Genomic DNA, 18988 nt, shown 5'->3' on the forward strand with positions numbered 1-18988 from the left:
TACATATGAGCATGTATATATTACCTATGGTCGTGTGTACAAAAACTCTAAAAGGATTTAAAAAAAGACACCACACTTCATAATTCATTTTCTAGGATAAACTATATTTTTAATTAATCCCCATTGAAATTGAAGCTGTTGTTGATCTTTTAAAATGACTATACATTATTCAGCACACTGTTAGATGAACACAGATTTTTTTCCCCCTCCACTGCAAGCAAAGTTTAGAGAATCAGTATTACTTCTGAGGGATAATGATTATGCCTCAATTTTGTTTCTTAAAGGTTTATAACTAGACTTTGTGATTGTGAGCTTTTTTAAAAAACTGTTAAAGTTCAAATAATCAAGAAACAATGTGCAGAAATTAACTTCTTTATTATATTATATATTCTAGTAAGTAAAGATTGTTTGAAATGCATGAATAAAAAGTCAGTGAAATTGCAGGAGGAACAATGTAATATAGCAATAATAGGTGCATTCATTGTGCATCTGAGAGGAGGAGGGGGAAAAAAAAAAAGAAAAAAGAAGAGTTTTAACTCGTTTTGGCCTAAAACATTGTGTTCAGGTTTCCAGGACTCTGACATCAGAACCCAGATAACACTGGTTAGAACCATAGGGCTTTACAATAAAAGCTAAAATATTGACCATATGATGGCAAAAAGTCTTTATTTTGCAGTTAACTTATTGTCTTCTAGCTACTCTCCGATGAAGTTGGTGGTGCTGTGGAGGAGGATCTCCTTCTTCTTGACAAAGATCGTGATCGCTCAGCACTGTAGGTAACATGCTTATCATAATTTTGCATCTGAGCCTCAAGGAAATCCCTGTGTTGCTGGCTGATCGTCTGGCTAATCAGTCCAGGGAGAGCTTGAATGCTACCAATTAAGGTTTCCAGTTTAGTTTCCAGAGTAACAATTCTCTTCTCAAAATCTTCACTTCTTTCATTTAAGTCAGAAATCATGTCATACATGATGTTTTGAGTCTGAAAGCAGAAGGATGTAAACAAAGGTTCAGATAGATCTTGCAAATACTCTAACACGCAGTAAAATCTACTTATGCACACCAGACATACATGCACACACAATGAAAGAAAAATATAATAAGATGTAGCCTTGTGAAATAATTACACTTGCAGAATAAAATTATTTAGCGTTCAGTATAAACTTGCTGCTACATTTGTTGACAGAAATGTAATGTGTGTTGAGAAGCACTTTGAAAGTCAAAATGTAAATGAATTAGATAAAACACCAGGCCTATATTCAGAAGCTCAGGTGCTTAGAAACGCACCATAACGAGACGTGAACAAAGTTAGTAGTGTAAGCCATAAGACTAAGCATGACAAAGCAGCTATGTACCCCTTGACTCTACTGTATTTCCTCTTAAAAGCTTTCGTTCTTTTAAACAGAACACAAATTTTGTTCATTTGTTTTCTGCTTAAATTGACCAAAGTTTCTTATACTGCCTGTAGGAACAGTACTTGAGTGGGCTGGCTTTGAATTGCAGTGCAAGGAGTACAACTGAATTGCGTACTCCTCCACTTCTGTGTTCTCCTATTCACCTTCCCTCTACAAAAGCAGCAGGTGGCTACGGGAATTATACAGGATGAACTTTAAAATGTCACAGTGTACAGAATTTACGTCACAGAGGTCATCACTGTCTGTTATTTTCCATTTCCTTTTGTGTTTTTTTTTTGTGCAAGCGAGGCAGGTATGTGGTCAAAAATACTGAATTTCACCATCTTGTAAATTGAGGTTTAGACTTAAAACTAAAAGTGCATATAATTCAACAGACAAACTGGCTGAAGTTCACAAACCATCCAAATAAAAATTAACTGAAGGACAGACTGCCTGAAGTATGAAACACTTCAGATGAGTGCAGACAACTCATTTCTCTGCCCTTCCTTTCAAGATACCAACACAATCCCCAAAAGTGAAGCATTCTTCATTAAATAATCTCTGAAAGTCCTTATCAGCTGCTTATCAGGAAGCAGTAGAGTGAAATGTATTTTCAGTAACTCAAATTGTCAGGTGATTCTCTAAAATAAAGGAGAAATAAACACTAAACTGTTAATTTCGGTGGGAGAGCCTGTGTGCTATGATTCCTCAAGGTAAAGTCACTTTCATTGGACAGGAAACCTCTTCAATACACAGGATTGCATTGCTGAGGCCCAGCTGCAGTTCAGTATTTACCACAACCACTGCAGTCACATCAGCTCTCAGGGTCACCCTCTTCACCTCTTTTTAAAATAGCCCAAAAAAAAAAAAAAAAAAAAAAAAAAAAAAGAATTTAAATTTTGGTCAGAGGCACAAAGAAGATGTTTCATTTAATAAGCCAAACCCAAAACAAATCCATATCTTCATTTCCTTAAAAAAAAAAACACAACATACACACACACTTGTCAACAGTACCTGCATTTGCAAACTCTTCCATTTTGAAAGGATGAATACTAAAACAAGAATAATTGCCTACTAACCTTTGCCAGGTCCACCAAAGTGTTGGCTTGGTCATTCAGTTTCCTTTGCTCCATTTTTACACTTCTTAATCTAAAAAGTGGAATTTCAAGTCAGACGCGTGTGAGAGATCACATAAGGATTTCTAAAAAGCATGCAAGAAACTCACAAGAACAAGTAACTGCATGGACAATGCCTTGAGTACTTTGTGTAAAGTCAAAACCGTTCATGTGCCTGCTACGATGAGAAGCATGCTTCTTCAACACCACAAAAAAAGGAAAGAGCAAGGAAATGTGATGTCCTTGAGAAAACCGTTTGCCATGATTAAAGTTGAATTCAAAAAGGGAGGTAAAAGTTTATCCGGACTACATGAAAGAAAGCCAAAACATTCCTCAAAGCCTCAGTATCGTGACAAGTAGATATAGGAAGAAACATAGAACAACTGTTTTGGTTTTTTTTCCATCAGTGTTGCAGTAAGCAAGAATCTTCCCATGCCTACATGACTAGATACAGGTATTAGCCCTGTTCTGTCGGAAATGGATTGGGTTGGCAGGTGTTTGAACCTGATGGAAATACAGTGATAAGTGAGTTTCACATTCATTTAAACACAACTCCCATCTGACTAGCAGCTAAATAATCAGCACACTTGCCAATACGCTTAATTTTCTTACATAACTTGTGAATCTAAATATGCTTACATTTTAAACTCACACTAGACATACATTTACAGGGTACTATTTAAACTAGAGCAGTGAGAAAGTATGCAAGAAGAAGAATGTTTTTCTCTTTAATACCTAGCCATCTGCATTACTACTAATTAGTTATGCACAATATTTGAAAGATATACACACAAGCGTTTGTATAGGTTCCCTGAATCAAAGTAAATATTTCTTTTAGATTAACTCCTAAAGGAGTGGTTTATAGGTGTGAATTTCACAAACGAACAACTTCTTGTGCAAACATGAGTGCTTTGCAGCATTTTGTGTACTTTCAGTCATTCTGCTGAATGCTGCAAGATACAGCATTTTTTAAAAAATAATACTCTGATTTACAAAAGACACAATAAGGTGCCATGCAGTCTATAGGATGTTATGGGGCAACCAAGATAACCATCTGATAGCTTTCACCAAATGAAAATAACTTGGCAGCATTTTGTGGCATATGATTTGCTAGCTGCCCTGCCTATTTCCCAATTATTGTGCAACTTACAAGGTTAAGTGTGTCTTATAAAGCAAACATGATTTCAGTCAGGCATGTAAGCCTGTTTTTGTACAAACAAGAACTCAGCTCATAGCAGTGGCACCAAAGTGTCCCGTATCACTGTGGCACACCCTCTGGAGCTGTAAAGGAGTTACTCTTCTTCCTTTCTGTGGGCCTCTAAGTGCCCTAAACACTAACGTGGAAATTCTGATCCCCTTTAAAATTAAGGACAAAACTGCTGAAGTCTGCAGTGGGATCAGAGTTGTTTCACCAGCTTTCCGGAACTAAACAACATTCTTCATCTTCAACAGCTGTATGTTTCTGTGAGGGCTTAAAGTTATTTTATTTTAATCTAGAGGCAGAATTGGACTCCCTTCTAGTGATGCTTAACTTTCCCACAGGAGAAATGGCTACAAATGACCTCCTAAACACAGAAGTAGATGTCAAGAGAAGTCTTCTTCAAAATACTCTAAAACTGGAAATTTTTTGTTCAAATCTGTAGTTTGATACGTAGCACGTATTTCTTTAACATCTAGGCTAACCTCCCTGAGAAAGAAAGTGAAGTAACTCCAACTGCTTGCATAAAAACTGACATTCCAGAAGCCTTTCCCTGAAGGCTTCCTTTGGAGCACAACATTAATTCAGATTGTAGGAATGGTGCCTTCAGAGGCTTATGAACTGGAGCTAATCTGAAACCAAAATACGGAGGCATCTCCGAAATATGGACATGTATCATTACAGTCTCAGAAGAGAATAACTAGCAATAGGTGAGTATGTAATGATTTGACTAGAGAATGGCAATCCTGCTGTTTCAGTAGCTCTCAGTATTTGCAGAGCATGTTTTCTGCTTTCCTTCTCTACTTGCTAAGTGAGCATGTCAACTGTACAATTTTGAACACATTTAGAAATTGGGAAAAAAAATAGAAAAAGGTGCTAGCTGACACCAACATGATAATTCCTAACCACAGTCAACTCAGAACGTGTATCCCTAGGTAATGGCAAGTTTTTAGCTGCATCAGCCAGATATAAAGAAAGCTGTCAGATTGTTGTTCTTAAATTCTTTAAGTACGAAACATGTTGACTTTATAAACTTCACTTATCACAGCAAAAGATCATGATTCTGGATCGCGTTTCCATGGCAGCAATCAGACCATTGAAGTTCACAAATAAAACTCTATTTTTTTGCATGCAGACAGTGGTAAATTCTGCAAATTTAGAAAGGAATAGCTCATAAAACTTACTTCCGAGCTCTATTTTCATTTTGTTGAAATAAAAAGACAAAACAAAAGAAAAAAAAAAAAACAAAACTGTAAAAGATACTAAAACAACCAGATGAGCACAGTGAGCTCAATTCAGCAGGTGAGAAGTACTAGAGAATTGCCACTGCTCCCAGCAATTGCCACAGGTGAAGTTATGATGAAGGAAACTTCAAACCTTCCCACTGACTATCATCTGTACATTTGCTTAGTCATAGTATTTTAAAAGTGGCTTCTAATATATTATTGTTTACTATGATAATAAGACTTTCACCTTATTTAGTTTGCATGAAAAGCAAAATCATCCAGGCCAGCCATGGAGATTACCATATTAGGACTGAACTTGTGAGTTTGAAACTGTTATCATAATCTGCTCTGGTTTTAAGTATGAAACTGGCCCTGAAGCTTCACTTGTTTTATTTCTATCTTCAGCCAAATGATTGGAAAGCTGAAGGAAGTTGACCAGGAAAAAAAAATAAGAATCCATAAAGATAGAAGAGAGCCATATTCTACCATGAATTTCTTGGACCCTTGAAAAAAGCTCAGAGATGTACAGGGATAAAAAATAAATCACATTCAGCTACTCAGCTGCAGCTAGAGGGAAGCAAACTGCTAGAGCAATGTTTTCATCCATGAGGCATTCCTTAGCATACTGAAAAAAATTTTTGTGGTTGAATATAACACATTTTGCAATGGGATACACAGTGCTAAGGGGCAGAGTTACATGGATTATTAACACACCTGTTTGAAGTTTGGCTGGCACAGCAAGGAAGAAACTTACTGCTGCCATGTTCTCCACCCAACCCAATTAATGAATTTTTAAGGCAGGTGCAGGACAGCAGTTTACAGAGTGTGAAGCTCTTCTGAGTTTGAATGAGCTGCAGATCGAGCCTGCTGTGCTTTTTAGATTCTTATTTGCATACAAGTGCACGCACGCATACACACAAGAAATAGTGAGGTTAAAATGTTAAGGAATAATCTTTGCAATAAGGCATTCAAATCCAGCAAAGGATACACAGGACATGCCATCATCTACCCTAAAACCCCAGCCAGCCCTCTCCCTGCCTCCCAGTCCTTCAAGCTGAAAAGGATAACTCAACTAGGCTAATACACTTTTTACTTATGAGAAGAATGTCTCAGCTTTTGCAGTCCTTTTATTGCCTCAAGTGTATCTGTGGCATAGTAACATTTAATCCTGCAAGTTTGCTAAGTATGAAGTAGTAATCAAGGTTATTGAATGCATAATACCTTCAAGGCTTAACTACCTATTCATTTAAAACATTGTTATGAAACTGAGAAGCCTGTCCGTAAGCCTATATTTACTAATAGGAAGTAAGGAAACCTTGCTTTTCTTTCTCTGCTCATGGAAGATGAGCCAGGAATCCTTTTTCACTGCACAGAAGTGGATCACAGGGGCACTCTCCTTGCAGGCTGGCTCACATAGACTCACAGGGAGAACTTATCAAAATATCAGTTTGAAATGAACCTTAAATACTTGATCCACATTTCCCCAAGGATCTCAGAAAACCCATTTCATAGGCCCAACAACAAATGGCTTCCTCAGTCTGGATACAGACATCGAGCAGCATGGATAAATAGTAGCACGGGTGCTGATCATTTCTTACGATGAATTTGTGGTTCGTGGGGACAAAAGCCTCTTCCCCCTCACCCCCCATATAATCCAAAGAGTAATGGAATCATCACAGAGGTCTGTTGAGCTTTATGTGCTTAATGACAAATACATACTATGAATTTCAGTTAATACTTAAAGTCTGGCATTATTATATTACTGCTCACAGCTCTCATGCTTGTCTGCAAACCTTTGGGAGTTCATTAGGGAGGAAGAACTCATTGGAATTACAGCAGAGGTATTCAAGGGTCATACAATGTCTGTTGGAATACGATAATTTTCTGTGTATTGGGTTCATACCTTGCACACCAACACCTGACCTCCTCTACTGAGGAAACAGAAGCAAACTGCTGTTAAGATGTGAAAAGGAAGCTTGATGCACACTCTTAATTAAGTACTACATAAATACTCATATCCTCTCTTCAACTATTTCATTCTGATCTGAAATTACCAAATCTACAAATGATTTTTTTTTCTTTTCTTCTATCTGTTGTAGCTTGTATCTTACTACCTGTAAACAAACACATAACAGCAAAGGACAGTTACAGTGGCAAAAGACAAATATGTCTTAGCTATTTCAGGAAGCATGGGAAACTAAGAAAACTACAAACAACTCTGATTTAACTTGCGTTGGGCATACACAGTTAACATACCTTCTGTTGAAAGCAGGTATACAGTAAAACCTTATTTTTGTCATTCTCAAATAAAAAACTCAAGAGCAATATTTTCTGAAAAGTGAGAAAGAGAGTGCAGGAAGTAGAAACTAAAGGAAACAGAGACAAGAAGGGGAAAAGGGAGAGAAAATAGCTGGAAAGGAAAACCAAAACAAAATAGTACTTACTGATGAATAGCTTGCAAGAATTTGCGCTGATGTTTCCTTACTTTTGCATGGTCTATCTTTTTAACCAGCTTTGTGTTTTTATAAATTAACCATGTTTCCCTGAGTACATTGGCAGCTGCATTTTTCACCTGTTTAATAAAAGAAAAACACCAACCTGACAAAAAATATTATTATGTCATGTTTTTTGTTGTTTTTGTTTGTTTGTTTGTTTTCCTGTTGCTTTTTCATTATGTCCCTGCCAAAACATGGGAAATGGGTACATGAAGGAGCTGCAGCAGAAACAGCAGAGAACAGAAGCTGGACCAAGGGCACTACTGAGCAATTTCTGTGTTGTTACTTACAATAATGCTTACCAACTATCTTTACATCTGAGAATCACCTGTCCTTCTCTAACAGAGCTTGTACGACCCGGCATTTATGGCAATACAAATTACAGCAAGAAAATACCGATAATTATCTGCATGGTAATTCACTACAATATTTTATCAGGTCATAAAGTTCTTCTCGTTCTTGTTGTATTGTCATTACCTTCTTTCTCTTCGCAGTTTTTACAGCCTTTTAAACATCCAGAGCTGCTTGAGCGTGTTTTTGTTGTTTACGTTTTTCCGTCGTGTTTTTTCCTTACCATTCTTAGAGGAGATGAAAACAAAACTCCCTAATTAATGTAGACAATGTTTTGTTTCTTAAGGGTTTTGATTTATTTTTTCTTTAAAAGAGACTTTCCATAAAATGTTAAAGAGTACCCTCAGTTCCTTCCTCCGTTACCTTCAAGAACGACTGAAAACAACCAACAGAGAATTTCAGTGCAGTATTTATTAACAGAATTAGTAGGTTAGTTGCAAAGGCTATTGATCTTTATATTTTCTCCTTCCAACTGTACATTATGCCAGTTGCTGCGGCATCAAAGTAAGCCACTGCATAGGTAATGGCACTGTAGGAATGCAAAGCAGCAGCTCCATCCAGCAGGAGGTTCCCACCTTGTATGTGCACTGCAGAACCCTGGGCTTGACTTCAGTGGGAGCTAAGTCACATTTTAGGGACTGCTGCACAACCTCTGCCTAGCCCTTGCAGTTTTCCCAGAAGATATGGCTAACTTCAGGTGACGTGGAAACCTCTGCACTGTCTGTGTAATGCTGGCCAGTAATCTGTCGTGCACCTCAGACTTGTTTGCTTTTCATTTGCTTTGAGTGCCATGAGTTTGAAGCTACAAAGCACCACTCAGGTACACTATGAGACTGATAATTAGATTTACATGAAGGTATACAGGAGAAGCTTTAAACAGCACAAGTGAACACTAGGCTCAAAATCTGGCCAATCTCTGCAAAGCCTTCTTTTCTCCCACAGGACATTTAGAGTTCAGTTGTCGGTTTCAATGAAAAAATATTCCTATCAGATCTTCCAAACAGCAACTTCTTACCTCACCATGGGCAAGCACTGAAGCTGTCTGTAGCTCCCACTCCCTTTTGTGTTTCCTCACCAGTGACCTGTTTTTCTTCTATAATGGACTTATTTCATTTTCTAAGATGTTATTCGTGAATTAAAAAAATAGGAATGTCTCATACAAATTGAAATTGGTGTTTCTTTAACGAGTTCTAACAACTTCTGAAGTCTTTTTTGTTTCGTTTTGTTAAATAATTGCTTTTGAAGTATTTCTGTTATCTACAAAGCATCTTTCAGGGTGCTTCATTACTGTATGTAGCTGAATGAATGCTGTGCTGAGCACACCAAGCAGTTGCAAAGACTCCCTCATTCACAAGGTATGAATTGGGATTTTTTTTTTAAGAATATCCTGTATAGCTTGAAATTCTTACTTATCAGTCATTTTACCTATTTTAGCTATAAATTCTTCTCCTATGCTTTGGATTTCTTTAACATATAGCTCTCTAGTTTCACCATATTTTGCTGTTGTTTACTCCAATTATCATACAGCTGGAAGACCCTCCACAGAAGAATACTCAAATCATCAAAAATCTGCATTTATCCTCAATTCCAAGAAAAGCTCAGAGCATTCAATTTCCTCCTTTCAAAATCACAATTATGAAAAAGTCCAGTAGAAGAATGGAGCAGGAGACCACTTAAAACAAATGCAAAAGTAAGTTAACATACATTTCCTTTTCAGTTGTGAATATAAAGTGTGACTTACTCTTTTAGTTAGCTGGGTGTCCATCATGAAATTATGCACATGTTTTTCAGCTTTGGTAAGTTCTAACTTCCTTGCCACCACAGCTACCACCAGTGCAGTGCACCCAGCACCCTGAAAACAATAAAACAAACCCCCAAAATGTTACTACTGCATTTTGCAGAGTTTTTAGTGGAAGTTTCTCCTTAGTTGTAGAAATATAGCAAGCATCAGGTATTTCAAGCCTGTTAAATACACTGAAGATGCTACAGCTATTTCTATTGAAAGTAATAGAAAAAGTCAGCAGTTACAGGCTGGTAAACTGTCAAAGCATCCAAATAATTAGTGAGCAGCATCATTGAAAAGTCCTGCTTTGTAATTTTCCTCCAGTGGTTAAAAATTTGAAGACATCCCATTTCTAGTGCATAAGAAAGGGAGGCTGGTGAACAAAACACCTTCCAAAACCCACAATGTTAGTAAAGAAATGCAAAATATACCCTGCTCTTAACAACTGTCTCAAAGTTACAGCAATTGCAAAAGATGAAATAGGATTAGATGAGCATCTAGGACACACACACACACACACACACACAAAAAAGCTTCCTAGAATTTGTCATATGGGCCAAAAATAAATGTATTATCAATGCAGTATTTATTCATTTTAATATACTTCTAAGTTGCTCTCTGGAGACTTCACTAACTTTTTCCTACAATACTTCTGCTTTGCTTATTACCATTTGAAACAGCACACGTAAACAACACATCTAGTAACAGCTGGGTAGAGAAAATACCAAGTTCCTAATTGGTGCTGCCTGTGTGTATGCATACACATTGCATATGCACACATCCATGCTCCTAGCGTCCAAGTTCCTTTGTTCCTTTTGTTCCTAGTGTCCAAGCGAAGTATCTTTGTTACCATTATAATTTTTGTGGGGTCTTTTTTTTGGGGGGGGTGGGGTAGGGGGAAGGGAGCGGGCACTGGAGTGGTTAAAGGGGTTAATGGGAAGAATATTAAAACCTTAACAATAATCTCCACCAAAGTTGACCTCTAGATGAACCTCACAACCAAGCACTATCTGATCATTACTGAAATATAGCTTAGATAAAATGTCTCATCAGAAAGAGATGTAGCTTAAATAAAATGTTATGAGAATATTAACCTTGCCTTGTTTAGAAGCATGGTATTTAATGCCTGAAAAAGGCACAACTTTAAAAAGTACACAAACTCCCTTGGTTCCTCCTTGAGAACTGGCCAGGCTTGAGGTGGAATCCAAAAAGGAGAACGATACCAGATGTTTCTGCCCTTGAAGCAGTGGAAACTTGTTTATCCAACAATATAAAAGCTGGATCCTCTTGCAGCAAAAACTAGAGAACTCACCTAAGGATGGATACATCACATAGGACATCCCAGTTGCTGGGAAAGACTCTCCAAACCATTGCTGTAACCAGGGTTCCCCAGTGACTGTGGATCTGGATGATGGTAATGTATTAAGGGCAATTGGTGATGTTTCTTTCTTAATCACTGCAATTAATCTTACACTGTAATGATTAGGTGCATTACCTCGACATGTTCTATTGCTTCTGTCTCATTTCACCTTGCTTTGTTTTGTTCTTGCTGTCTAATTTCACTTACTATTTTATTGCTTTAAGTGTAAGTAAAGATAAACCCATTTCTTTAACTTGGTGTTGGTGTCCTTTGTGCTTGGAAAGGACATTGTAAAAACGATTTGTCACACAATGAGAAACAGCATGTATTATACACAATCAAGGTATCATCTACTTGAACATCATTACTAAAATCAGCTGGGTTTGTAGGTTTTTTTTTTGTTGCTTGTTTTAAATCTCTACATGTTCTCCTTTCTTTTTTTTAAGTGTAAAAATCACATTAAACAAATAAGGCTGCATTTAACTTGCATGTTCAGTCCCACCTACGCGTTGTTACACTTGCATCAGTTATTCTCTAGTGTAAAGCAGTCTCTTGTTGCACATTCAAACTTGCTCTATTTTCAGCCACAGAACTTCCTTCCACTTTCTGTATTTCTCTTGTTAATTTGTTTTCTCAGTTTCTTTCTGCTCCAATATTTGCCTTGCTGTTTCCAGAAGATGCAGACTAGATCTCTGAAGCTAGCTTCCTGAATACAAATTCCACTACTAAACACATACAGAATGGAAAATAAACTCACTGGAGCCCCTTCTTCACAACGTCTCCAATTAAGCTTCCATTCCAATGATAGATCATTCCAGGAAAATCACCTGCTCTCTCAGACAGACCTGATCTCTGCAGTCAGTTCTTACCTTGCAAAGGTACAGCACTCTTTAACACTCTCTTCAATGTATCCCTTGTGATTTTGCTGCACTTCCCCATCTAGCTTCTCTTCTGTCCTCCACCCAAGCTTTCAAACTCTGCTGTGCCCTCTCCCTCTGCTTGCCAGCCCTTTGTGTTGAGCAAAGCTGTCATACATTTGAAGTCTCTCTTCATGAGACAAAGGCAGAACTGGGACAGCTACAGCCATTCATTTGCATTCCCACATCCCATTCTATGACGGAATGTATAAAGACAACTAACACTGGGGACTGAGGGCTTCAGGAATGCACCCAGCTTCTCGAGGTCTGGGCAGGAGCTGCTCTCTACCGTGTGCCCTACACCCCCCACAGACAGCTCTTTTCCAGTCTCCTTCCCATGAGGGATAGCAGGAGGGAGCTGCTATCATGCAAGACGCTTCTCTGCGGGCAAAAGAATAAGAATTTCATACAATAGGAAGAAAAAAAAAAAAAAGGGAAACAGAAATCTTTTGGCCCACTCAGAATAACAGGCCAAATGTTGCTCCAGTGACATAATCTGATTTCTGCCTGCTTACAGCAAGAATGCTAAAATAGGTTGAGGTGGTTAAAACAGTCTGGTCTGGCAAAGTAGTACAAAACAGCTGTTTGTGCCAAGGAAAGACAAATCCTAGATTCCTGTTGTCATTACCACCAAAACAGACTCTTGCAATCATGCAGCATGTTAGATGCAATTACCCCTTTTGGCTTTTTAGCTTTCACAGTTTCTCAAAACTGCAGAAAAATTTTGCATGATGAAGGTTTGAGCATGTTGGTAACTTGCTCCATTTGCTAGAAACATGCAAGTAGATAAAACAGAATTAACCATCCAGCATTTCTTTCACGTGCTGTATGAAAAAGAGCTAGTCAGCAATCATAAAGTTTAAAAACTAATCTGTCTGAATTTTTCTGCTTGCCAGAAAAATCACAGAATGGCTTTGATTGCAAGGAACCTTAAAGATCATTTAGTTCCAACCGCCCTGCCATGGGCAGGGTTGCTAAGCAATACACGAGGCTGCCCAGGGTTCCATCCAGCCTCACCTTCAGGGATGATGCATCCACAACATCTCTGGGGAACCTGATCCAGCACCTAACCACCCTGTGAGAAAAATCTCCTCCTAACACCTTTCAATTTAAAACCATTCCCTCTTGGCATATCAGTTTGTGCAGAAAGACAGTCTCCCTCCTATTAATAATCCCCTTCAAGTACTGGAAGCCACAATGAGGCCTCTCCAGTGCCTTCTCCTCTCCAGGCTGAACACTCTCAGCTGCCTAGTCTTTCTTCATAGGAGAGGTGCTCCAGCCCTTTGACCTTTGATCACTCTTGTGGCCCTCCTCTGGACCCCCTCCAACAGCTCTACATCTTTCCTGTATTGGACTCAGTATTCCGGATGGGCTCCATGAGTTGCAGCTCAGGATGCTGTCGGTCTTCCATGCTGTGAGCACACACTGTTGGCTCAAATCAAGCTTTTCATTCACCCCAAAACCCTTCTCCATAGGTCTGCTCTCAATTTGCTGTGCATACATGGGACTGGCTCAATTTAAGTGCAACACCTTGCATTTGCCCTTGTTGAATCTGATTAGGTTCACAAAAAATGTGGTAGCTGAACAAACTTAACTACCAAACCAGGGGAAGCATAAAAGATATGAGCTGAAAATTGGCTTCTCTAAAATGACAAAGAGTCTGCTAATGAACTGAGTGAAGCCTATATTATTGCTGTAAAGATCTAGCATTGACAGACACAGATCTTCTGAATGCTTGATTGATATAAAAGATTCTCCGCTGGTGTTCACAAAGCACAAAGTCTGAAAACAAAGAGATAACACCATGCTCAGTCTTTCAAGTGGGCTGAAAACAAACGTTGGCCTGGATCTGACTGCATAGTGGCATCATATCTCTCCTTTTGATCATCAGATCTCTCTTTTTAATTTAAAACTTGCATTCACGATCAGTAAAATCTCGAAGCATAAGATTTACAGCCATTGCACTGGGCAGAACACCCTTTGACTGTCAAACCTTATAGCCGCAGTCCTGCATGAAAACGTTTTGCTTTATCTGTGAACAACTTCAGCACACTCTTTGTATCTAATATTCTAAGCATGCTATTCTATCCAGAACAAAGAATGACGACTCAAGTTTAGATGCTCACACAAGTAAGCAATAATCCAGGAAAGCTCTCCTTAGCTATTTTTACTGCATATAATCAAAATAAATTTGCATGAATAGAAGTGTGTGTGGTTATACATATATGGGCTCATACATGTATTTATGCACTTGTTAAATACTTGTAGGCTTATTTCCTTAGTTTCACAAGCCTAGTTGATGACTGAAAAAGTGGTAACATGGACTAAGTTCAGCCAAAAAAATAGAGTATGTCAACAAGCACTGGCTTTTTGACATAAAGCTTATGCTATTACAAAAAACAGACAAGAAAGGTGAAATTAATTGAATTTTAAGTTATATTTTAAATTTACCAGCTGAAAAAAACCCTAAATATTCTATTCAGAACAAAGTAACCGTGACTTGACACTGCCTTTCACTTTGCCATTAGACCTCAAACTGCAGCATTTCCTAACTGCTCAGACAGTTAAAACTTTCCTCTTGGTATTTAGATCTGAATTATTCTAAACACTGCTTCATCTGCTTGAATAAAGCAAATTCCCTTCTCAGTGGCATCATACATGGAATATTTAACCTCAGTTTCAGTATTTCACACCTCTAGGCTCTTCCAACTCATCAGTATGGAAGCAATGTATTGTGGTTCTGATAATCCCTTTTTCAGACAAAATCCTTTGCATTGTCCCTTGGCTAAGAAAAACTTCTCCCCAAAAAGCCCAAATCTAATATGTAGTTTTCTTTCAAGTTACATCCTCCCCCACCATGCATCCCAGTCTTTTTTAGGCTATTACTACAAATCCAAACAAAACAATACTGAGGATTCCTGCTATGCTAAGATCACCTAATACCACCAATACCACCATTCCCCATTCATTTTACATGACTAAGATGCTGAACTGCTCAGGAATTTGGAGTATCTTCTTTGTAGTCTTTTTATACAGTACCAACAGGGTAACATGTTTAAAAGTATTGAAGGGTTGCAGTACTATAAATGACAATAAATGAATATGGTGGGTATTAACCAACATCATTAAAGACAACACATCATAATGCCAGACCTGACTGTCTTTCTTCTCCTCTAGATCCTGCTAAGCTTATGCATTAATGCATTCTTTCATATAGCAGATGATGTGCCTTTTGCCCTCTATCATTCTCTTCATTGAAGAAGCTCACCCTCAGCTTTCCATCCCTATCAGGATTGCTTGTCCAGAGCTGGCTAGCATCAAGTTCTGATAGGAAATTGTACACTATGGCAAACCACAGCAGACACAGTCATGTCAGCTAGAGGTAAAATCTATTGTTGCCCAGAGTGATTACCATGACAGAAATCAGATCTGATGATAGTGAGGTTATGAAGTTTTGGCTGAGATCATGCCTTTCCTACCACTCAACTGACACAACACACAGTGACACCAAAATGGCAGGGTTCAGATTAAGAGGTAATAAAACCTACTGCTTGCAATGAGTGCCCTCAAGGGTGCTGTTGCAGTGAAAACCAGAGAGGTTCTTGAAGAATCTTCAACTAAAGGGTTATGTTTGGTGGTTACTTTCGTTATCTCTTTCACAATCTAAGAGAAGGAGAGTTAACACTGGCTGATGAACTGCACTGCAAACAACAGCAGTTCAGAAGGCTGTGATTCGGAGAAACCCCATACTCCAAGTAAATGCATCTGGCATTTCCAGTTGGTTCTTTCTTCGGTAAGGTTCCATAATCCATTTACAAGACAACAGTGAACTGAGAAATTTCTACAGCAGCCTGGAAGTCATATATATAACACATATGCCTGAAGGATTCTACTGGTGAAAAAGGAAGCAACATGGGGTATCAGTGTTTCAGCTGAAGGTCTCCTGGCAGCCTTGGTTTACTGGACTGGAAGTGAAGTGCAGTCTTTAGTGCTGTAGTTGTCATGAAAGCGTCCTGCTATACTTGCCTTTAGCTGAAAGAAGAGAGCTGCCACATTTCTTGCTCATTTCCCTTGGGATCCACTGGGGGAGAGAGAAGGTCTGCTTTGCAGACACATGGCTCTGGTGGGAAATCTAGCTCTGCACCAGAAAAGACACAACATTCTTCCTGCTGCTCTGCATAAAATGAAAAGCTTTTAAGAATTTAAACAGATACTCTCTTCACTCAGCTCTCTGGAAGGTGGAATTAGTGGACCACAAAGGGAAGGGAAAAAAAAATCTTGCTTGAAGTTAAAAAAAAAAAAAAAAAAATCTCCAAAACAAGCAATGCAAAAGTTGAGGGAGGACTCCATCCACAAGACAGAGGCTATGGAAGAGGTGTTGCATGAGTGTATTTTGCATTTGTCAGCGTTCACTGGGAAAGACGTGTAACTTTGCAATCCTGAACCAAAGGAAGATGAGTAATAGGACAAAAACTATACTGTTTCAGCCAAAAATATGACTAAAAATAGTTTTGCATTATTTATGTTTTCATATATTCAATATTTGCATGGTTACTATTGTCTTCAGGGGAGTTTGCACTGCAGCTACAATTCTGTTGAATTATAAATCTTTCATCCATGAACAGCAGATGAGCAGATTCCTTTACTTCCCATTAGCCCGTAAAGTTTTCATCAATGATGCAATAAATAAGTAATGAGAATTTCATGCCATACAAAAATAACTGAAATTGATTAAATGTTCCTACACAGTAAGGGGAAGTGGCAATGGGGGTTGAAGTGAAGTCTTCTTCAGTAAAGCAAGTTGAGTACAGGGAAAGGCTTCTGGAGAAAAGAAAGACAATCTCAGTTCTAAGAAGGAACCTGTAAATGGCAGTGCTGCTAACTCAGACGAGTCTGGTAACTGAAGGCACTATGGTGGCTGGGTTCCTGGGAAACCTATAGTGGCCACAAAATCCCTTTTGGCAATCATGATGCTGCATACTTAACATGAAAAAAAAAAAACTTTTTACTGAGCAAGGAGACAAAATCCCATTGCACTTAACAAGCAGGCTCATCAGCCTACAAAGCTGATGGGAAACACTAGTCCATTAGGCAGAATGATAGGATAATTATGATGTTCTTGCCCAAAAGGTATGGTAAATACAAACTCTCCTAAGAATACACGTTAAAAAAAAAAGTATACTAATGGTCTTGTGTGAAATCCAAAGTTATTGCAAGTGAAACAAAACCAACTTACAAACTTTCAAAACAAAGTACAGGTAATCTATTCTACAACAATCAGCTCCAGTCATATTTACGTAAAATGAAGATATCACGGGACAACTGCTTTTCATTCTAATTAGTAACTGTCTGCCTATGAACTTCAAAAATCCTAATGAGATATGAGTGGGAAATAGAGCTCCTCTCATACTTCACAAACTTCCCTGCTCTGCAGTGAAAGAGGCAGAATTGGAAACCTTCAAAGCTCCTGCTCCACAGCGGGCCTCTCCTACGGCGCAGGGAACTTCTGCTCCACACCTGAAGCACCTCCTGTCCTCCTTCTGCACTGACCTTGGTGTCTACAGAGCTGTTTCACATATTTCACTCTCATCTGCTCCTGTGCAGCAGTTTTTTCTCTTTCTTAAATACGCTTTCTGGAAGTGCAACAGTATTGCTGGTCCCTTTTGTGGCAGCTGGAGATGGCTCTGGTTGGATGTGAGACACCTGCTGGCCTCTTCAGTCTTCCCACCATCGTAACATTGCCATATAAGCACAATACACTTCTAATGGAGGGATTCAGATGTTCTTTTTAGAGAAGCTCAAGAGTTTCTGATCTGTGAAACTTTTAACAGTTTCACTGCACAATGCAAAAACCTTTAATTGTCTTTTCCATTTTATGTTTCTGCTTGACACACTATCTAGTTACATTCTATTTATTTTAAGAGGAACAGAAACAGTCTCTTTTGAAACCTAACATCACTTATTATTGAATGATACCATATACCTGAAACATAGACCCAAAACACTACCAATGTGCATGAAGAGCTTCTCATATGTGTCTTTCTATACTTTTAAGGAAACAAAAACTGAGCTGGGTTCCAGTGTTTAACTCCTCCCATAGGCTTTTCATCAACAAAATTAATCAAAACACCGCTATCTTTTGCCACTAAGCAATACAAATGGTAGAAATTTTAGAGATTCCAGATCAGTGTGCAAAATGTTCTAAGCAAACCTTTAAGTGCAAACACAAACTATTACTCCTGTTCTGCCGCTATAAAATGAGGACTCTCTTCTATCAGTTCAGTCAGATATCAACCCAAGTTCAACCCACCCACAAGCAGTATACAAGTGTGCAAATCAAAACACGTTTCTGCATTTCATAAAAAAATTACATAATTCTGCCACTCATCACAAAATCAATGTAAAGAATTATCTTTTTATAAAAAATCCCACAATGTCAATTTTAGTACATTATCCATAAGAAGTTCTGTGACAGAGTTCTGCTATCGAGCAGCTTCTTATTTAGACACTACAATCTAGAAACACATCGACTACTTTCTAACTACTCAAGTGGGAGCTCTTCATCTAGACAAAAGGGGTTCAAAGACGCTACTTAAAAGTGTTCCAGATTAAACATCAACGTTATTATATTTAAGAAAATCTTCATATTTAAAGTGTTTCTTTCATAGGATAATTTGGAGTTCCTTTCAGTAACAGAACCATTTAAGCTGCAATTTTGGCAACAACGTGCCATGACTCTGAAAGAACAGTTATTTCACCTAAAGCAATCTTCATCCAAGCCACAGCCAACAACTTTGCATACCCTTGCCACTCATAATTTTCTTCTGGCAGGATAAATTTGGCTTACCAGTTCAGCATGTCTGCTTTTCAACTATGGGCAGCTGGCCCTTCAAAAAGATTCTGCATCCTCATCTCTGAATCATATAGTAAATGCACAAGCTCACCACATAAAGTTCAACACAAAGGGAAAAGAATACTTCTCAGTCCTTGCAAAAGTTGCTTGTATCTGCAGTCATAAGAATGGACTGATATTATTTAATCCGGCATACATTTTTTACATGTAATATTATTTAAAAAAAAAAAAGTTACTTGCCAACAATTGTGCTACAAACTCCACAGAATTGCAATAATATAGCAGGAAGAACCAACTGT

At 38.3% G+C, this 18988-nt stretch overlaps 1 protein-coding gene across 1 annotated transcript in view; it reads right to left on the reverse strand.

Annotated features, from left to right (window-relative positions):
• Nucleotides 1-356: 356 nt before the first annotated feature.
• The window catches only part of KCNN2 (potassium calcium-activated channel subfamily N member 2), a 29946-nt gene continuing 11314 nt past the window's right edge, over nt 357-18988 (reverse strand). Inside the window, exons 3-6 of the mRNA XM_042829536.1 lie at nt 9518-9628; nt 7375-7502; nt 2471-2540; nt 357-979 (exon numbers count right to left, since the gene is read on the reverse strand). Of these exons, the coding sequence (XP_042685470.1) occupies nt 692-979; nt 2471-2540; nt 7375-7502; nt 9518-9628 (597 nt within the window). The 3' untranslated portion in view covers nt 357-691. The remainder of the gene's footprint in view (nt 980-2470; nt 2541-7374; nt 7503-9517; nt 9629-18988) is intronic.

Source organism: Centrocercus urophasianus, unplaced genomic scaffold (genome assembly GCF_019232065.1).
Source record: "Centrocercus urophasianus isolate 14NV4802_14NV808 unplaced genomic scaffold, USGS_Curo_1.0 seq_31, whole genome shotgun sequence".
NCBI lineage: Eukaryota > Metazoa > Chordata > Aves > Galliformes > Phasianidae > Centrocercus > Centrocercus urophasianus.